General features: G+C 40.9%; 1 protein-coding gene across 8 annotated transcripts in view; it reads right to left on the bottom strand.

Annotated features, from left to right (window-relative positions):
• smg9 (SMG9 nonsense mediated mRNA decay factor) overlaps positions 1 to 22732 on the bottom strand; it is a 28383-nt gene extending 5651 nt beyond the window's left edge. The window contains exons 1-13 of one of the 8 annotated variants that reach the window (XM_084051782.1): positions 22377 to 22732; positions 22256 to 22270; positions 22132 to 22201; positions 21830 to 22061; positions 20429 to 20500; positions 18995 to 19229; positions 13750 to 13847; positions 12250 to 12362; positions 10109 to 10220; positions 5143 to 5238; positions 4862 to 4947; positions 1745 to 1851; positions 784 to 891 (exon numbers count right to left, since the gene is read on the bottom strand). In XM_084051782.1, the coding sequence (XP_083907908.1) occupies positions 784 to 891; positions 1745 to 1851; positions 4862 to 4947; positions 5143 to 5238; positions 10109 to 10220; positions 12250 to 12362; positions 13750 to 13847; positions 18995 to 19229; positions 20429 to 20500; positions 21830 to 21979 (1177 nt within the window). In that variant the 5' untranslated portion in view covers positions 21980 to 22061; positions 22132 to 22201; positions 22256 to 22270; positions 22377 to 22732. The other 7 variants (XM_084051780.1, XM_084051784.1, XM_084051785.1 and 4 more) reach the window with 7 other exon arrangements.
• Positions 22733 to 23007: the final 275 nt, after the last annotated feature.

The following is a 23007-nucleotide window of genomic DNA, read 5'->3' as shown; positions in this document are numbered from 1 at the left end:
GAGAGTGGACCATCACTACCTTTATATTAGAGATGAGAGTGGACCATCACTACCTTTATATTAGAGATGAGAGTGGATCATCACTACCTTTATATTAGAGATGAGAGTGGACCATCACTACCTTTATATTAGAGATGAGAGTGGACCATCACTACCTTTATATTAGAGGTGAGAGTGGACCATCACTACCTTTATATTAGAGATGAGAGTGGATCATCACTACCTTTATATTAGAGATGAGAGTGGACCATCACTACCTTTATATTAGAGATGAGAGTGGACCATCACTACCTTTATATTAGAGATGAGAGTGAATAATAATAATAATAATAATAATAACTTGGATTTATATAGCGCCTTTCAGAAACCCAAGGACGCTTTACAGTGCACAAAAAAACACAATTAATTGCCAAAGAGTGGACAATGGAGAGTGGACCATCAATACCTTTATATTAGAGATGAGTGGACCATCACTACCTTTATATTTGAGGTGAGTGTGAACCATCAATACCTTTATATTAGAGATGAGAGTGGACCATCACTACCTTTATATTAGAGATGAGAGTGGACCATCACTACCTTTATATTAGAGGTGAGAGTGGACCATCACTACCTTTATATTAGAGGTGAGAGTGGACCATCACTACCTTTATATTAGAGATGAGAGTGGATCATCACTACCTTTATATTAGAGATGAGAGTGGACCATCACTATCTTTATATTAGAGGTGAGAGTGGACCATCACTACCTTTATATTAGAGGTGAGAGTGGACCATCACTACCTTTATATTTGAGGTGAGAGTGAACCATCAGCTTGTCCACCACCATGTGCATCTTCTTCAGGTTCCTGGGACAGAACTCGTCTCGTCTGGCTTTATTCTGCACAAACACTAGACGGACGGAAAAGAAGAAATCATAGGTACATGTTATGATTATTATTCTCGCATACAGTAGGAACAGCAGGAAAAAGAAAACTTCTACAAGCTCACAACTCATCGCGTAGTGTCTCGTGAGCTTGTAGATCGGGCTAGTTGTATATATTTATAAGCATACCTATGTGAGGATAATACTCATAAAGTATACAAATCAAATCAAAAACCAGTGGAAAAAGCGGCACTCCAAAATAAATACAGCAAGACAGTTGCTTGGCAATCAATCAATTACACAAAATCAGAGTCAGATCAGCAGTTCACAGCAGTATCAGTACAAATATCACAGATCATGAATGAATCACAGACATCAATTACATTTCTTTTTTTAAGACATCACACTATATTGAGATCATTTGGATGATCTGAATATACACAGGTGGGGATGATTTGTGTATATTTAAAAGAGGGGCATGCACCCCCAACATCACTCTTTAATCTGCTCTGAGGAAGACTGCGGCCGAAACGCGGTCGCGTTCTCGCAATAAAATGAGAAACTACGTCTGAGCCACTGTCTTGCAGTATTTATTTTGGAGTGCTGATTTTTCCACTTAGGTGTTTTTTGATTTGAGTTGTATACATAGCTGAGCACCCACTGCCTAAACTAAGAAGGCACCCAGAGGAAGCACACCAGTTTTTCTTTCTTAATCATAAAGTATACCTATGTGAGGATAATACTCATAAAGTATACGTATGTGAGGATAATACTCATAAAGTATACCTATGTGATGATAATACTCATAATAAAGTATACCTATGTGATGATAATACTCATAAAGTATACCTATGTGAGGATAATACTCATAAAGTATACCTATGTGAGGATAATACTCGGCTCCATCATCGTTGCCTGTAGTACCGGTGCTGTCATGGCTGGCTGAGGGAGTAGAAGGCTTCAACATCTCAGCAGTCTGGAGGAACCTGCCCACATACACATGGATCATTACAGCAACCTGCCCACATACACATGGATCATTACAGCAACCTGCCCACATACACATGGATCATTACAGCAACCTGCCCACATACACATGGATCATTACAGCAACCTGCCCACATACACATGGATCATTACAGCAACCTGCCCACATACACATGAATCATTACAGCAACCTGCCCACATACACATGGATCATTAAAGCAACCTGCCCACATACACATGAATCATTAAAGCAACCTGCCCACATACACATGGATCATTAAAGCAACCTGCCCACATACACATGGATCATTACAGCAACCTGCCCACATACACATGGATCATTAAAGCAACCTGCCCACATACACATGGATCATTAAAGGAATTGATTACAGTACTTGCTCTTGAGGCAGAAAGACTCAAGAGCAGGTACTGTACTGTCTGCCGGTCATCAAATGATTGGCTTAGTAAACTAAACAAATCTCCATGAATTTAAGGCTTCATGGGGTGTGTAATTTAATTGATAGAAAATAAGATTTTTTTTCGGTGAACTACTCCTTTAACCCATTAAGAGCAGGGTGTACGTAGCCACACTGCCCTGTTCCAGGGACCCCCAGAAGCAAAGATTTGAGTTACAAATGTTCGCTTTAAAAACATATATATATATATATTCAAAGATTTGCACAAATCTTGTATCGATTTAAAAAAAAAAGCAGATCTACAAGCTTGTAGATCTGCTATTTAGGAATAGCCAAAGTATAAAATAATGGTTAAAGTGGTTACACAGATGCGTTCAAGGTTGTCTTTGCTCAGAGAGTCCTTGAGCAAAGACACTGAACCCCCAACTGCTCCCAATGAGCAACATGGTGCCTTGTATGGTTTCCTCTGCTGTCAGTGTGTGAATGGGTGGATGTTAAGGCTTTTACCAACTAGTCCACTAGTATAACCACTATTATACAACAGGTAGTTCCGACCAAGAAATCTGATTGGTTGAAATAGCTTTCTAGCCGTGCTTCAAACCAGCATCAGGGCACGGGCCTAATCACATTAATAAATCACTCCGCACTGCAGTCCAGTCCGCACCTGATTAGACCATATATGGCACAGCTGTGCTGTGAAGTCACGCTGTCCCACGGTAGGAAAACAAACAGACAGTAGCCTGACCCACCGCCGCCACCGGAGAACAAACAGCTATGCAAAATGGACTATGTTGTTAATTGTGACTTATTTGGCGGACTTACGGTTGATCAATGGTTAGAGAAGGTTATAAATATCCTCCTGTGTAAAGTAAAAGTACTCCCATTTCGTTAACAGTCCAGTGTATGTTATACTTTATCGTATGAAGGTATCGCATGGCGAAAATAGCCGATCTACAAGTTCACAACGCATCGCCATCGCGACGCGTTGTCAGTTTGTAGATCAGTTATTTTGGCCGCGTGACACGGTCGTACGACGGAGCATATAGCCTACTGGAATTCATTCCACTGCGCAAGCATTGATAGCTCAGCTGTGTTGATGAGACGGTGCCTCAAACTCAAAGCCCTGCTACAGCCTACAGGGACTATTTAATGTCTCTCAGTCAAAAACTCTTCTCTTTACAGGGAAACGGACAATAGCGAAACATTTTTATTATTAATTGCCCCACAATATGAATACATTTGGATGTGTTTTGTTGGTAACTGTTGTATAATCGCAATATTACACTCGAGGGTGTGCTTTACCTTACATTATTGGCACTTCAGTGATGCTCGCGGAACTCGGCTTCGCCTCGTTCCTGACCGCATCACTGGCGTTCTGGCGTGCCAATAATGACGGTAAAGCACCCCCTCTCGTGTAATATTGCTTAAGTCCACTAGTCGACCTTGTTGGTACTAGTCGAAGAGTAGATTTTTTTGGCATTGTTTTAACCCATAAAGGCCTAAGGCCGATTCTACAAAACGTCATTTAAAAAAAAAAAAAAAAAAAAAAAAAAAACTTTTTGACAACCTATGCCAGTGGTTCTAAAACGTTTTCATGCCAAGGACCTCCCAAAATGATATGTATTTGGCCGTGGACCCCCATCTCAACATTTTTTGCTCAGTCTTAACACATATACTGCCAATCCCGAGATATCTCGGGACATTAAATCCACCCGTTACCTGCGTATCCCGAGATATCTCGGGATCGTCTTTTTATGTGGTTTGATAACGAAAAAAAATTGTTTTGGTACCATCCTTGATTTTTTTTTTCCCCCCATGACGCTTCCGACCCATCCTATGAGAAAATGTCCGACAACCGTTTCCGGTTCGTTTTTTATCTTGAAAAAACAGTTTTTCCCTGGTTTTGGCTAAAGATCATGGTTTTCACACGGTTTAAAAAACGAATGGTAAGCTCCGGTTGTATTTTCTTTTTTTTTCTTTGTGATCTGATAGCCGATCGGAGGCTAAGCTAATCTAAGATGGCCGGTGGGGAAACGTCACAGCCACGTCACAGCCAAACGGATATGACGTTTGCAGCCTCTTTTGGCCGCTGATACCACAGAAGAAAAAGAAAAAAAAGTGTAAACATTATGAGGGCTCGTACGTCCGTCGTTGCTGTTTATAAACACCATCCGATGGCGGATTTTAATGGATATAATTTTTTTGTGAACGGTTCAAAAGGCTATAAAACTCAAAAACGCTGGCAGTGGGTGAGTACCTTATGAATAAACTCTGGCAGGGAATGTGTTAATGGGTTAATGCCAATACTATTATTATTATCCTCCTGCCTTTATTTTTAGGCCGTTTTAAGGGAAGAGATTCTGGCACAGCAGCGTCTCCAAGGATCCTCAAAATGGGGTTATTGCCCAATAATATTAATAGGCTGTTATTGGGTTAGGGTTAGAAATACATAATAGGCAGGAGGATAATAATAATAGAAATGGCTGCGACGCGTTTTGAGCTTGTAGATCGACTATTTTTGCTACTTTTGCGTGACAAAGTTGCATCACCCCTGGGCTAGGCGTAGATGGACAGGTGTTGTACCTGTACCTACCTGTACAGGTTGATGTCAGTGAACCAGTCCTGAACCACTATGACCACATGACACACTGTGAACAGGAAGGCAGTGATCTGAAGAGACTGCAAACCAAGAATCAAAGAAAAATCATAATTCATTCATAAAAGATGATTACCATTATCATAATTATTAGTATAGGTTTACATGTGAATGCAATCGCACAAGGCCAAGAGGAACTATTAAGTGAATATGACGGGATCAAGCCTTCCCTACTAGTGTTATGTAGCCACACTGCCCTCCGCAGGCCAACCACTGACCTGCATCTCTATGTACGTGTGAGGCAGGTTGTACTCTGGAGGTAACTTGCGATCGTTGTTGATGAGGTGATCCAAAATGGAGGGGCTGAGGATGGGCTGGAGAAACACACGGAATAATGTCACATGAACCGACTGCTATGGACCAAAGAAAAGAACAGTAATTGTTAAAAAAAACCCTGGTGTGTGCTGGAATATCTTGAATCTTGAGTGCTGTTGTTTCTGTGTCCACAGAAAATGTTTTTTTGAGCTGCTACCACATTTCTACCATGCATTGCTAAGACTTTCTGTCATGTATTTCTATGGTAAAGACTTTCTGTCATGTATTTATGGTAAAGACTTTCTGTCATGTATTTCTATGGTAAAGACTTTCTGTCATGTATTTCTATGGTAAAGACTTTCTGTCATGTATTTATGGTAAAGACTTTCTGTCATGTATTTATGGTAAAGACTTTCTGTCATGTATTTATGGTAAAGACTTTCTGTCATGTATTTCTATGGTAAAGACTTTCTGTCATGTATTCATGGTAAAGACTTTCTGTCATGTATTTCTATGGTAAAGACTTTCTGTCATGTATTCATGGTAAAGACTTTCTGTCATGTATTTCTATGGTAAAGACTTTCTGTCATGTATTCATGGTAAAGACTTTCTGTCATGTATTTCTATGGTAAAGACTTTCTGTCATGTATTTATGGTAAAGACTTTCTGTCATGTATTTCTATGGTAAAGACTTTCTGTCATGTATTCATGGTAAAGACTTTCTGTCATGTATTTCTATGGTAAAGACTTTCTGTCATGTGTTTATGGTAAAGACTTTCTGTCATGTGTTTATGGTAAAGACTTTCTGTCATGTATTTATGGTAAAGACTTTCTGTCATGTATTTATGGTAAAGACTTTCTGTCATGTATTTATGGTAAAGACTTTCTGTCATGTGTTTATGGTAAAGACTTTCTGTCATGTATTTATGGTAAAGACTTTCTGTCATGTGTTTATGGTAAAGACTTTCTGTCATGTATTTATGGTAAAGACTTTCTGTCATGTATTTATGGTAAAGACTTTCTGTCATGTGTTTATGGTAAAGACTTTCTGTCATGTATTTATGGTAAAGACTTTCTGTCATGTGTTTATGGTAAAGACTTTCTGTCATGTATTTATGGTAAAGACTTTCTGTCATGTATTTCTATGGTAAAGACTTTCTGTCATGTGTTTATGGTAAAGACTTTCTGTCATGTATTTATGGTAAAGACTTTCTGTCATGTGTTTATGGTAAAGACTTTCTGTCATGTATTTCTATGGTAAAGACTTTCTGTCATGTATTTATGGTAAAGACTTTCTGTCATGTGTTTATGGTAAAGACTTTCTGTCATGTATTTATGGTAAAGACTTTCTGTCATGTATTTATGGTAAAGACTTTCTGTCATGTGTTTATGGTAAAGACTTTCTGTCATGTGTTTATGGTAAAGACTTTCTGTCATGTGTTTATATGGTAAAGACTTTCTGTCATGTGTTTATATGGTAAAGACTTTCTGTCATGTATTTATATGGTAAAGACTTTCTGTCATGTATTTATATGGTAAAGACTTTCTGTCATGTATTTATATGGTAAAGACTTTCTGTCATGTATTTATATGGTAAAGACTTTCTGTCATGTATTTATATGGTAAAGACTTTCTGTCATGTATTTATGGTAAAGACTTTCTGTCATGTGTTTATGGTAAAGACTTTCTGTCATGTATTTATGGTAAAGACTTTCTGTCATGTGTTTATGGTAAAGACTTTCTGTCATGTGTTTATGGTAAAGACTTTCTGTCATGTATTTATGGTAAAGACTTTCTGTCATGTATTTATATGGTAAAGACTTTCTGTCATGTATTTATATGGTAAAGACTTTCTGTCATGTATTTATGGTAAAGACTTTCTGTCATGTGTTTATGGTAAAGACTTTCTGTCATGTGTTTATGGTAAAGACTTTCTGTCATGTATTTATGGTAAAGACTTTCTGTCATGTATTTATGGTAAAGACTTTCTGTCATGTATTTCTATGGTAAAGACTTTCTGTCATGTGTTTATGGTAAAGACTTTCTGTCATGTATTTATGGTAAAGACTTTCTGTCATGTATTTATGGTAAAGACTTTCTGTCATGTATTTCTATGGTAAAGACTTTCTGTCATGTATTTATGGTAAAGACTTTCTGTCATGTATTTCTATGGTAAAGACTTTCTGTCATGTATTTATGGTAAAGACTTTCTGTCATGTGTTTATGGTAAAGACTTTCTGTCATGTGTTTATGGTAAAGACTTTCTGTCATGTGTTTATGGTAAAGACTTTCTGTCATGTATTTCTATGGTAAAGACTTTCTGTCATGTGTTTATAGTAAAGACTTTCTGTCATGTATTTATGGTAAAGACTTTCTGTCATGTATTTCTATGGTAAAGACTTTCTGTCATGTATTTATGGTAAAGACTTTCTGTCATGTGTTTATGGTAAAGACTTTCTGTCATGTGTTTATAGTAAAGACTTTCTGTCATGTATTTATAGTAAAGACTTTCTGTCATGTATTTATGGTAAAGACTTTCTGTCATGTATTTCTATGGTAAAGACTTTCTGTCATGTGTTTATAGTAAAGACTTTCTGTCATGTATTTATGGTAAAGACTTTCTGTCATGTATTTCTATGGTAAAGACTTTCTGTCATGTATTTATGGTAAAGACGTGCTGAAGAGCTTCTCTTCCTAGCGCAGAGCATAGCGTCTCATCGCTTTCATCTTCCAGCGTCTTTTTTTTTGGTGGAGCGCTCTGGGCTCCTCAAGCAAACATTTCAATCAAACGTTATTCTTGGAGCGCATTTCAAACAACCATAGTTGACCGAAGTTCTGTACAAGTTAAAAATCTAAATTCTAAACAGCAGAAAAGAAGCAATGGAAACCTTAACACAGATGAAAGACAAAAACAGGTTACACAGTGTCAGCCAGGGCCAGCAGATCTACAAGCTCATAGCGTGGCACAGAGTGCCGTGCTATGAGCTTGTAGATCTGCTATTTTCTTTTTTTGAATCCTTAAAGTTTCAACCCAGGATACATCACTGAGGATGTGTCTAAGTTGCACCAAAAGTGTTTATTAAAACAAGTTTGTGCAAAACTTTGAATATATATATATCATTTATTTTGAACATTTTAAGTGAATATTTTTTTACTCAAATCTTTGCTTCTGGGGATTCTACTAATCTCTTCTAAATCCTAAAGAATCATAAAAATGTTGCTATAATCAGTGGTACTCAAACTTTTGCATGTCAAGGTACGTACAAAATCATATGTATTCGGCTGCGCACCCCCATCTCAAAACATATTATTCCACATTTTCACGATTTTTCAAAAAATAGCAGATCTACAAGCTCGTAGCGCGGCACGAGCTTGTACCATATCTGCTATTTTTGAATAGCCGAAGAAATCTAAAATGACACAGATGCTTGCCGGGATTGAATGGGTTAAGTGAGGATTTAAAAGCATCTATAAACCGGGTTACTGCTCTAATATGGAGGGGGAGGCTGTTCCACAGCCACAGCTAAGGCTCCATCAACCATAGGGTTTTTTTCTTGTCTGGTCTGCTGACCTCAGAGATCTACTAGTTGGAGTGTGGCCATGTAAGAGATCAGCAGTAGTTCAACTTTTAGGAGAGGAAACGCTGCTCATCAATATCACTTTCCTATGCAGAGGGTTGGAGACACACACACACACACACACACACACACACACACACAGAGGTGTCCACACTCACTCCAGAGGGACACATTGCATATACTGTCTCTCTGTATTTTAACGCCATTGTATGTCACACAAAGTAGCAAAAATAGCCGATCTACAAGCTCAAATCTTTTTATTGGAACCCCGAAAAGTAACATTTGTATTTAATTTCAAATGCATTTAGTTGTTTTATGCTTTTCCTTTTTGCTTTATTGTCAAATTAGTTGTAACTGTAATTGTATTCTTGCTTAAGTGAAGGTGGGGGCCGCATGTGGCCCCCGGGCCGCCAGTTGCCCATGTATGATCTACATGGACTGAGTTGTGCTCGTGTTGTTTCTAGGTTGAACCTCTTGCAACATGGCCTACATCTGATCATCCTTGTACCTGTTTGGCTCAATAACCGTCCATTGCCTGTCTTTAACCGTTTGAAGTGACTTGTTGTTGATTTCAACAGATTCTATTTATCGATCTCATGTTGATCTCTTTTAACTCATTCCCTGCCAAGAACATAACAAACGTAATTATTTCCAATTACCAATCCTGCCTAGAACGTAGAAAAAAACGTTGATTTTAAAAGATCTCACCGTCTTTCATCTCTCGCAGTGACACATTTCATTGTAGCACACCCGGATACGGAAATGACGTCAACCGAAGATTTTCGTTTCCGCCTGCCAGCGCTCTAAACCTTCCGCTAAATCGCCATTATCTCGGCTTTGTCTTTCTCCGTCGTAGAACGCTGTTTAGAAACGCTGTTTAGAAACCGCTACTACTGCCAAATGGAATGTCGCCGATTGAAATGTTCTTCTCTGGGCCACTCACACAACTACCCTGTGTGTCTACAAACAGTTGAACAGGCGATCATAAGGGATTTAGCGAGGTCTGTGGCGAGGTGAAAAAGTAAGTGAGTTTTCCGTTCACATGGCGAAACATGGTGTTTTTACACTGGGCTGGAGGAGAAGGACTTCGCCCCGATCCGAATGTCTGTTGTCTGAGCGCCGTGCACGGATCGCCAGTGTGTTTATAAACGATTAAGCGATAAGCGATCATAATGAAAAAAAACACACTCAATCGCTGGCAGTGGGCAAACACAGCCAGAAATAAGTCTGGCAGAGAATGACTTAATTGATTTTATTTTGTTGATCTAGGTTTGTATTTTTAGTCGGTATCGTTTATAATCTCCGCATCGTTGTAAATGATTTCTCTGATCGTCTTAAATAAAGGTTTTACCTGAGTGTCCAGGAAGATGACTCTCTCCTGGGTGATGTAGAAGTCGATGCCAGAGCTCTGGTTCCCTCCTCTCTCCTTGATCTCCTGAGTCTGTGCTCTGAACACGTAGCCTCTGTGTAAACACACACACACACACACACACACACACACACACACACACACACACACACACACACACACACACACACACACACACATGTAACATGTCATCTGAACACGTAGCCTCTGTGTAAACACACACACACACACACACACATGTAACATGTCATCTGAACACGTAGCCTCTGTGTAAACACACACACACACACACACACACACACACACACACACACACACACACACACACACACACACACACACACACACACACACACACACACACACACACACACACACACACACACACACACACACACACACACACACACATGTAACATGTCATCTGAACACGTAGCCTCTGTGTAAACACACACACACACACGTAACATGTCATCTGAACACGTAGCCTCTGTGTAAACACACACACACACACACACACACACACACACACACACACACACACATGTAACATGTCATCTGAACACGTAGCCTCTGTGTAAACACACACACACACACACACACACACACACACACACACACACACACACATGTAACATGTCATCTGAACACGTAGCCTCTGTGTAAACACACACACACACACACACACACACACACACACATGTAACATGTCATCTGAACACATAGCCTCTGTGTAAACACACACACACACACACATGTAACATGTCATCTGAACACGTAGCCTCTGTGTAAACACACACACACACACACACACACACACACACACACACATGTAACATGTCATCTGAACACGTAGCCTCTGTGTAAACACACACACACACACGTAACATGTCATCTGAACACGTAGCCTCTGTGTAAACACACACACACACATGTAACATGTCATCAGAACACGTAGCTTCTATTTAATCCATTAGAACCAACAACGCATGCGTGTCATTTTTTAGATTGTTTAAACATGCCCGGGCACTGCCAACTCAGTGTATGAGCGGCACGGTCATACACAGGGGGCTAGCGCACTGCGAAACGGGGATAGACTCCCTACCGACAATAAGCCTCTCTTACCTACTTACTTATGTGATATTTTGTGGTGTTAGCAGACAGCAGTAACATATTATATATTATTACTCTCCGCCAGGAGAGTATTGTTTTCACCGCGTTTTCACTTTCTAAACATGACACACCGATTGGTCAAGCCTCACGTGACACGTGAAATACTGTGATCTGATTGGCTAGTGACGTATAGTGGCCTACAAATACATGGCATCACTTTGACAGTGTCTCCGCCACTGTCAAAGTGAGGTAAGACAGGAACCATGAAATGGCTGCATGGCTGATACATAATTGGCAGACATTTATATAGACAGGAGGGATATCAGTGAGCACTTACACAGACAGGACGGATGGGACACTTACACAGACGGGACGGATAGGACACTTACATAGACAGGACGGATAGGACACTTATACAGACAGGAGGGATAGGACACTTACACAGACAGAACGGAAGAGGACACTTACCCAGACAGGATGGATAGGACACTTACATATACAAGAGGGATAGCGACCTATAAATACATGTGTCACTTTTAAAGAGTGATAAGCCAGATTCCAATACCGAAAATCCGGCCACTAGCTCACTCCCAGACTTCGAACCGGAAGTAGTCGCGGTCCAATTGTTCCTATCTGTCTTATTGGACAGATAGACAGGACGGAAGAGGACACTTACCCAGACAGGACGGATAGGACACTTATACAGACAGGAGGGATAGGACACTTACACAGACAGAACGGAAGAGGACACTTACCCAGACAGGATGGATAGGACACTTACATATACAAGAGGGATATACAGACAGGAGGGATAGGACACTTATACAGATAGAGCATTCCCAACATTCCCAACACAAGTCTTCTGGCGGAGAGTTGTGCTCCGAGGAGCACTTTTTCTAGTCATTATTATTATATTATTATAATGTACCTTTGGTCCTCTTCAGGGGTGTTAGCACACAGCAGTGACATATATTATTATTATTATTATTATTATTACTATAATAATGTACCTTTGGTCCTCTTCAGGGGTGTTAGCAGACAGCAGTGACATGATGGTAGACTTCCCTGCTCCTTGCAGGCCGATGACTCCAACCACCAACATGTCAGTCTGGTCTTTCAGGTACTGCAACACATAAAAACATATTTACTTGGATTAAAGCACAAAAAAAAGTGGAAAGAGAAAATGGAAAAGAATATCACAACACATTTATGAAACAGCGTGAAAAAAGAGCTCCCCCCCCCCCCACACACACACACAATCCGTTACCTCGACAATTAGCACAACATGTAAAATGAGGATGCTTTGGCGTTCTCATTCTAAACCGATGTTCCAGCCGTTACCAGTTGAATAAATTGCTGATTGAGGCTTTCTAGCCTTTGCTTCAATGAAACATCCGAAACCATCAGGGTTTCATGGAAGATGCTTCTGAGCATGTATATTCTATTGCTAGTTTGAACTTAAATACTATTTAATAAAATATATTTTTTTACTGCAGGGCTCGACTTCACCAGACACATGGGTCAGGGTTATGCCTGATTTATTAGTTGCACGCCATGTCATGCACCAACAATAGCAGATCTGCAAGCTCACAACATGGTGACTAAGAACTTGCATCCATGTGTATTGAAGACAGATAATAACCGTCATTATTACACGGCTTGGCTGAATGCTTGATCCTGATTGGTCAATCCCTGAATTCAGCGGTGTGCTATTTCTGTATAATGACCGCTGAGCTCAATAACAGCCCTCTGTCTAATCAAAGACTCAGAGCACCTGCTCACATCAACCTGCGCTGCTTGGTTTCATGCTGTGTCCAACATGACAGCCATGTAAACAAACACACCATGTCATTTACAGCTAAACGTTGTTCTCAAGAATGTTTTTGAAAACATTTGAAGCGAGAAATAGACGATGCAGTAACCGGAAATGTATTCTATTTGATCCACTACACTTCCTTGTTTTCCGAGGCGACCGACCGTGCGCAACACGTGAGCAAGGAAATACGTAGTTTTGTTGTTTCTTCTGGTCAATTTATTTATTGAGTAGCCGTGTAATAAGCGGGATAATTGACGGGTAGCCGCTCATTATTGATAAATAAATCCCTTCAGGTTGATTAGGCACCTCCGCTACGCGTCGGTGCTTAACCCATTGATACCTGGAACGCATCTGTGTCACTTTAGATGTCTTTGGCTATTCAAAAATAGCAGATATACAAGCTCATAGCGCGTCACCGAGTGCCGCGCTATGAGCTTGTAGATCTGCTATTTTTGAAAAATCTTGAAAACATTTATTTATTTTTTTTCCCAAAAACTGTTATGCTTTAGATTTTTTTAAAGAATCGCCTCAGGTCTTAAAGGGTTAATCACCCTGTCGGGATTTATTCATCAATAAAGACTGGCTACCTGTCAATTATCCCTTGCTTAGTCCATATCTCACCTCCATGTCACACCAGTTCATCTGGTCTACATTCATATCTCACGAGTTCATCTGGTCTACATTCATATCTCACCTCCATGGCGCTGTCACACCAGTTCATCTGGTCGTCCACCAGCTTGATGCCGTGCTTCATTTTCTCCGGGGGAAGCAGCTTGTTCTGACCAATCACAGCTGTACGTTGGAGGAACAGATTGGAGAGAAGTGCATTTCAATTCACACACTTGATGGCGTATTCACGATGCACACAAACTAGGGCTGCACGATACGCCGCTGACAAGCTTGAGCTTGTAGATCGGCTACTTTTGTGTGACATAGAATGGCGAACAGGGTTGGGAAGTAACGGATTACATGTAACGCCGTTACGTAACGGAGTAAAAAAAAAACGTAACGGTAACGTCCTAGAGTACATTTTAAAATGTGTAATCTGGATTACAGTAACGGGGGTGTTGTAACGGGCGTTACAGGAGGGTTACATTCTCCCCTTCCCCTCATTCATTTTTACAAACAAGTTATTATAACACCAAACAACCAACCACCTGCAAGAGCGCACACTAGTCCGTACAGACCGCAATGGATTGGAGTTGAGCACAGCGCGCAGCTCTCTGTGTAAAGTCCCCACAGTGAGACTGGAGACAGCTGCGTCAAGAGCGGTGTTGCCAGACTTTGCGAGAGAAATAAGCAAATGGGTCTATGAAAACAAGCCCAAAAGAAGCGACTATAAAAGGCCACATGAGCACTTCAAAGCTATATATGTCGTCCATTAAACAATGTACATATTTATATATGTTGGCTATTTGAAAATAGACGATCTACAAGCTCACAACCGTTCTACCATTATTTACAAGCAACTTCAGAAAAATAAGCCCAATGTGGCTTATAATAATCAGACCAGGCAACACTGCAAACGGGGAGATAGATAGGAGAGCATACAGTATATTGAATTGGGGATAAATAATCGGTAGCACAGTCTCCTTTTAGGTCAAATAAAATGAGGCTTTTTATTTAAAGAGTAGCCTATGGGGTATAAATATAATTTTATAGGGCCGAGTTCTTTGTAGACTATATAAATAAAATAAGTCTTTACTGTCTAGTCAATGTTTACAGGGTCACAGGCAGATTACATTCTTCCCTTCCCCTCATCAATTTAAAATAAAAACAAGTTATACATTATTATAACACCGTCACCAAATAATAAAATAATAATAAGTCGAAATAACAGCATGCATGTCGCATGCGACGACCCGTAGGGTGCCTGCGCTGTGTCGCTTCCTAGTGGCTGCTTCAAAAATCTTCCTTGGTGGCTGCCCACTGGAACTGTGCTGTGACTGTGAGCAGCACTGAACATATAAGGGAAACTTCCAGAAGCACAACAATTTTCATCATGATGGCAGAGACACCGGTGCCAGTGCCACAAATTCCACAATGTGCATTTAAAAAGTGGAAGTATCAGAAGTTTTTCACGTTCCAGGCGGAGAACGTGAAAAACGTCACAGTCCTGTGTAAACTTTGCCTCCCTGGCCAGAAAAGTTTCTCCACAGCCAAAGATTCAACGGCGAATCTGAAAAAGCATCTCCAGGTAACTTCTTCCTAGTTAACGACCACGTTTGCAAGCTAAAACTTGTTTAAAATGTTTGCACTACGTTAGTAAGTGTGCTCACATTTATATGATATATCCTCCATGAGGTTGGAGGTGGTATTGCATAAACATTACCACAAGTGCAGTGTATTGATTGATACGTTTACTTAAGTAAAACATTTGAGTACTTTTTCCACCACTGCACGAGTGTTTCTTGTGGTAACTTGGCGCCCTCTATAGGACAGTCAAATTGCACCTCAATGGCAAAATAAATTAATAATAATAATGATAATAATAATAATAAAACGAATACATTGCTGCAGAAATAATACACATTAGCCTACATTTTACTACATAATAATGGACTATTTCACAAAACCACATGCATACATCAGAGACAAGATTTATGGCTCTGATGTGAGTTGTTTATGGTGTATGTATGTGTGAGTGAATGTGTGATGTTCACTCAAAAAAGATAATTTAAATATGTGAATATATAATTATTTATTATGAAAGGGCATAGGGTGTCTGAAAAATAAATTATAAAAGTGCTATATAAATGCAAATAATAATTATTTCATTTTGTATTTTTATTTGGTCTATTTTTAATTTGCTTTATATTTCTCAGAGGAAGCATCAACGTCATCTGCAGATTGAAGATGCAAAGGGAAAAAGAGCCAATGATGATGACACCACCACCGGCAGTGACAGTGGGCAGACGAGTACAGCTGAGCAAGGGGCCACCGCTCGTCGATCTCCCACCAAAGCTCCAGCTTGGGCATGGCGTGTCCCAAAATAAAGTCAGCCAACTTATATGTGAATTTGTGATCGATACTGTTCAGCCATTTTCCTTGGTTGAGGAACCTTCCTTTAAGAAGCTTATAGAGGGAGTCAGTGGAGGGAAAAAAGCCATGTGCAGAAAGACACTCACCAGTCGCATTGAGAGGGAATTTGGCAAGTTGAAACAAAGCTTAACCACAACATTTCAGAAAGCTACATATGTGTGCACAACAGCAGACCTATGGTCTGCACAACATCGAAGTTTTTTCGGCATGACATGTCACTGGATTGACGAAACCACATTGGAGAGGAGGTCTGCAGCACTGGCCTGTGCACGAATGCGTGGACAGCATACTTATGATGTCCTTGCTAAGAAGATCACTGAAGTCCATGCAGCCTACAAACTGGAACACAAGGTACGAGCCACGGTTACCGACAATGGGAGCAACTTTGTTAAAGCTTTCCGGGAATTCAGCACACCAGAAGAGCAGGCAGAAGCAGGTGATCAGGATGATGGAGTAAGGTAAGACGCAGCCGCTTTTATAAGCCAGTCAATCTTTTGTTTATTGTGTTCAGTGGGTTGTTACACTCAAAGCCTGTAGCTGTAGTGTAGCCTATAGGAAAGATGTAGCCTTTACACTATTAATTTTACTTGTTGTGTCATTTGTTGCAAGGTTCTTGGATATGGAAGCAGCACTGACAATGGAGGGAGGCGAAGAGGGAGATGATGAGGAAGAGGATGTACCTCAATATCTCCTACCAGCTCATCAAAGATGTGCGGCCCACACAGCAAACCTGGTTGCCACTAATGAAGTGCCAAAGGCTGCAGCTCAAGGTGCATCCAGAAAAGTGTACCGAAGTGCAATGGGAAAGTGTGCCTCTATATGGAACAAGGCACACCGTTCAACTTTAGCTTCAGAAAAAGTGAAAGAAATTGCTGGCATGATGCTTGATGTTCCGTGTGTCACAAGATGGAGCTCTGAATTTAGAGCTATCACTAAACTGACTTCCCTTAAAGACGATCAGCTAAGTGATATCTGTGAACAACTCGGTGTGCCCAGGCTACACACACAGGAGATGACTTTTCTCAGGGAATATGTTGATGTGTTAGAGCCACTTGCTAAGGCTACTGATATGCTACAGGGGGAGAAGAACTGCTATCTCGGCTTCCTCAATCCAACCATCACAAGTCTCAAGACCCTTCTGTCTAACAAATTGGCACATGTCACCTATACTGCTCACATCATTAATGCAGTCATTACGGCACTGGACCGTCGCTTTGGTCAGATGCTGAGCAGCCATGAGGCAGAAATGGCAGCAACCACTACCCCGAAATTCCGGTTGACTTGGCTCCCTCAGGAGAGGAAAGAGCAAATGCTCCTGACCATGATCCGAGAGGCAGAGGAGCTACAGGAACCTCAAAGCACACCGTCTGCAGAAGAATCTCCTAGCCCAAGCTCTGAATTGGAGGACGAGGATTTTTTTGTGTGTGTGAAGAAAGCGAGCAAAGGACCAGGAACAGCAGAGGAGGAGATGCGGAAGTTCCTTGATGAAACAACGCTCAAGACCATGGATAGCCTACATGACTTCCCTTTGGCTAAGCGACTTTTCATCAAATATAACACAACCCTCCCCTCTAGTGCTCCTGTTGAGAGTCTCTTTAGTTATGCTGGAACCATTCTAACTTCATCTCGCAACAGGCTGTCTGATGAGCACATGGAGCAACTTCTCCTTCTTCGTTACAACAGAAAGTTTTGCCCAGACTGCCCACAGCTTACTTTTGATTGACTCTTTCAAATATTATTTGTGGCTCTCTTTTTCGTCCTCTTTACAGTGATGTTGTTCCTGCATAAAAGCCTTTACTCTTAACCTTAAACTGATCAGATGGTTTGGTTAAAGGGACTATAATCTAAAGTGTCTTTCTTTCGTTCTGATTGTTACTAGGTTCTGATAGTAACTTGGTATATTCTATTTATTTTATCTAGCCTGCCTATGTATAGCCGTAGGGAATATAGTCTGTGCCTGTAATTTTATTTATTTGTATCTATTTTATTAGGTTTTATTTATTTTTTGTAAAGGTCAAGTTAAAATGAGGATTTCTATTTAAAGAGTAGCCTACGATATAAATATAATTGTATAGAGCTGAGTTCTTTGTAGACTATAATGAGTCTTTACTGTCTAGTCAATGTTTTAAACTCATGCCTTGTCTATCTAAATGAGTGTCAGCCAGGAATGTCAAAAAGAGATTTTATTTGCCACTTTGACCACACATGGATGGAGTTGTTGGTTGTCAAAGTTGTTGGTTGTCTAACAATCAAAATGGTTCTGTAGGTTAAGATGCATTTTCTTATGATCTATTACTAGTCGACACAATGAGTCAATGACTAATGTAACTGTTCAGAGAGGTCAAATTCTTAACAATTAAATGACCTTAACCATATTTCTGTTGTCCTTATCTTAATTTCATAGGCTCAACATTCTTGTCTATCAATGGTAAAACTTGTATTATCTAATTAAATAGAGTTTTGCTTAAAAGTAATCCAAAAGTAACTTGAAGTAACTATTAGTTACTTTTTAAATGGAGTAACGGGATTACGTTACTGACTACATTTTTTAGCAAGTAACTTGTAACTGTAGGGGATTCCTTTTTAAAAGTAACCTTCCCAACCCTGATGGCGAAGTACGGCATTCATTTATGAAAAAAAGTGTGGCCCTCTGGAGTGAGTGTGTAAATATAGTGGCCCTCTGGAGTGAGTGTGTAAATATAGTGTTCCTCTGGAGTGAGTGTGTAAATATAGTGTTCCTCTGGAGTGAGTGTGTAAATATAGCGGCCCTCTCTCCATCGTCAACGTTGCATCACCCCTGTTCTACACATTCAGCTCAGTGTTGTGAGTTAACCTGCCGTCACAGAACCATGGTGTTGTGAGTAAAACGCCGGGGGTAATAATAATAATGAACTCACGGTCCACAGCGCTGCTGGAGGCAGCAGCCCCCATGCCTCGGTTCTGGATCTGGTACACAGGCTGGGTGGGCCGCTGGCCCTCCCTCTCCAGCTTGGAAGGGCCAGAGCCGGAGGTGAGAGGGGAGGCCTCCGGAGGGGTCCCCGGCTTCCCGCCGTCCTCCCTGGCTTTGATCAGCATGATGGGCTTCTCCAGGGCCGGGGCGCCGCTGACAGACACATTCTGAGACGGCTTGGACTGTGAAAAAAGACCCGAGAGCACAACAACAACTGTTAAGATTGACTCTTTCTGATATATAGTGCTAAATATGTAGTGCATACACTACATATTTATAGAGAGACCGGCTGCTGATAATAATAATGTTTATTGTCCCCAAGGGGAAAATTGTCTTCACAGGGTCTGTTCGTTAAGACAACAAAAACAACATACCAACATGACAACATGACGGGGCAGTTGGTTTAATGCTGCGATGGCTGAGTGGACAAAACTCCTGCTAAAACGAACCTTTTTCCACTTTAAGGTTCTGTATCTCCGACCAGATGGCATGAGGTCAAAGTAGCGATACAGGGGATGATCAGTGTCATTTGTTATCGAAAGTGCTAAGCGTGTGATGGCCTTATTGTTCATATCAGCAAGTGTGGGTGTGGGAAGTCCAATGATTTTGGAGGCAATACGGGTGATACTGTAAAGTTTGTTCCTGTTAGGCATGGACAGTATGGTAAATATAACATGCGGAACAATACAACAGAACGGGTTGAATGATGCTTTTGTACAGTAATAGCAGAAGATGAGGGGCAACAGATAATGATCTTAACTTGCGGATCACATGAAGTCTTTGCTGAAAACGTTTATGGATAGATGTAATGTGTTGATCAAATCTAAGTCTGTTGTCCAGTGTGAGTCCAAGATATGTGAAGCTGTCAACCTGTTCTACTGTTTTACCATGAATGAGGAGTGGGTTGAGTCCAGTTTGGGTTGTGTTAATGACCAGTTCAGTGTCAGATTTTTGGGTCCTATGCCGATGCCGATTTTGGAGGGACCAATTATACAGACCAATTACACCAATTACAGATGTTTTGACTCATACTGTACATATATATACAATAAAAAAAAATAAAAAAATACAAGTAAAAAAAACTAAAAACTTTAAAAACTTTCATTTGATTAAAGTGTTTCATAAATATAAATTTCAGAAAAGAGCCGATCTACAAGATCGTGGGCCTGCAGATTGGCAATTATTTTGAAAACGTTTGAAAATGTTCACCTATAATGGACTCCAGGTTGAAAGTGAAAAAAACGGAACACATCAGTTGCATGATTGCTGATACCAAATCCATGTCTTCGGGAAAAAAAAAGTCAAATAGAAGCTTAATGGACGAAATATCAGCCAAACTGAAACATTGGTCTGGCTCTAAACACGTATGTGTCGTACATACCCTTTCTCCGGGGGGTTTTGCCAGTATTATGGGGGTCTTCTGAAGGAGAGCTGGGGGGTCCTCGCTTCCATCCTGAAACACGGCACAACTCATCGTGAGTTACAGACAGTCGCAAAGTAAAATCACGAGTGTCAATTTAACTCCATGATCTATGTACTGTACAAGTCTGTGTCACTGTTGCTGCACCACAATATGTATATACTGTATCTGCTGCTATACTAACCTCATGGATATATCTGTTACTATGTTGTATGCTGCTATTCTAAGTTCATCTATCTACCTGCTTACTAGCCCCTACGGAACCTCTCCCTCCGCTGTATAGCTCCGAGATGAGGTTCCTCGTTTGTTTCTGCCGTTTGCGGTAGACATTGTCGCACATTTTCCACTTTACATGTTTCTTACCCCTTTCTGCACATCGTATCCAAAAAGTAAAGCATTTCCGCCACTCTCTCAGGTGTTTTAAGTTTTAGCTGGCAATAAAATCTATCTAACGAGTTGAAGAAAGTATTTAATTTGCCTCGGTTTGCATCCGATTACATGTTTTTAAGACATTGCGCAAGAGTTGCGCCCGTAGAGATAACATTACTGATTCCCCTACTGGTCAAATGTTGAATTGCATCTTCTAATGCAAAATATTATGGAACCGGATGAAGACCGAGGCAAATTAAATACTTTCTTCAACTCATTGGATAGATTTTATTGCCAGCTAAAACTTAAAACATCTGAGAGAGTGGCGGAAATGCTTTACTTTTTGGATACGATGTGCAGAAAGGGGTAAGAAACATGTAAAGTGGAAAATGTGCGACAATGTCTACCGCAAACGGCAGAAACAAACGAGGAACCTCATCTCGGAGCTATACAGCGGAGGGAGAGGTTCCGTCGGAGCTACCTGCTTACATGTGATCAACCTGCTCATGTATATTTCACTGAACTCAGGGACGTGCACAGATAGACTCTAGGTATTGCAAGAGTGCCCTTTGCCCTCTTGACCAGAAGTGCCCTTTTGAAAAAAAGGGAAATAAGGTTGCAGCAGGGGTCTTCAACAGGGGGTCCGGGACCCCTAGGGGGTCCTCAGAGTTACTACAGGGGGTCCGCCAAATCTTTATGCGATATGATTTTTCTTTTTACCATAACCACTCCCTCGAAACCTAGCATCCCTTTTCTGAGGAGAACTTTAGCCAAAAATAGCAGATCTACAAGCCCACAACGCCTCGCGCTGCGAGGCGTTGTGGGCTTGTAGATCGGCTATTTTTGGCAAAGAGGTAATAGGTGTAGAGGGGAAAAAGAGCAGACCAAGTAAACAAAAAATGTACTTGAGCACCTGCCCCTCAAAATGTCTGTGCACGCCACTGACTGAACTCATATCAGGAATAGTTGAATATCTGACCTAAACACACGTACCCTGTGTTCTCTGGGTCCATAGTCTCGGTCCCTACTGGGTCCAGACAGGTTCTGGGCCCCTGGGGGCCCCACGTCTCTGTCCCCACGACGCCTCCTCCTCCTCCGGCCCTGACCGTACATCCCTGGCTGGCTGTGACCCGACTCTGACATGATGCTACAGGCAGCACTACTCACTCACTCACTCACTCACCAGACAGTAACTACTCAGTACCAGACAGTACTACTCACTCACCTGACAGTCAATAACTACTAAGTAACAGGCAGTACTACTCAGCACCAGACAGTACTACTCACTCACTCACCTGACAGTCAATAACTACTCAGTACCAGGCAGTACTACTCAGTACCAGACAGTACTACTAACTCACTCACCTGCCAGTCAATAACTACTCAGCACCAGACAGTACTACTCCCTCACTCACTCACCTGACAGTCAATAAACTATTCAGTACCAGACAGTACTACTCACTCACTCACCTGCCAGTCAATAACTACTCAGCACCAGACAGTACTACTCCCTCACTCACTCACCTGACAGTCAATAAACTATTCAGTACCAGACAGTACTACTCACTCACCTGACAGTCAATAACTAACTCGGCACCAGACAGTACTACTCACTCACTCACTCACCTGACAGTCAATAACTACTCAGTACCAGACAGTACTACTCGCCAACCAAAACAGCACAGCTATAAATGGCATTAGCCAGCTAGCCTGTTAGCTAGCAGCTGTCGGTTTAACCACAAAAGCGTCAAAGAATGAAATCAGCTAAACGGTGACATTATGAAACTAGTGTAACATCTACAGCTTAAAGTAGTTTATATTGTGTTTGTTTAGAGGCGTTTTATAGATCTGCTTCCATCCATCCATCCACCCATCTCCACTACAACCAAACCAACGCAAACATGCGCTTTGTTTGGAGCGCGTGTTCAGAGTCTCCGGACGTCCCGTGAGGGTGGGTTGTTGATTTTATTTAATAAAGTGATTCTCATGTATAAACCTTTTTCATTTCCAGGACCTCACGTTTGATACAAGGAAGATAGCTTCCTTGGTTTGATAATGCATCATCATCAGGCCCATATATAGTCCACGGACCCCCATTTTGATACACATTTATTTTCATTTCATTTAAATCATGAAATCAAACCTTTAAGTGTTAAATTAATGTAACTCTG

This window comes from Gymnoscopelus microlampas, assembly GCF_963454915.1.
Source record: "Gymnoscopelus microlampas genome assembly, chromosome: 3".
Classification (NCBI taxonomy): domain Eukaryota; kingdom Metazoa; phylum Chordata; class Actinopteri; order Myctophiformes; family Myctophidae; genus Gymnoscopelus; species Gymnoscopelus microlampas.
This window is presented reverse-complemented; position numbering and strand designations above follow the sequence as displayed.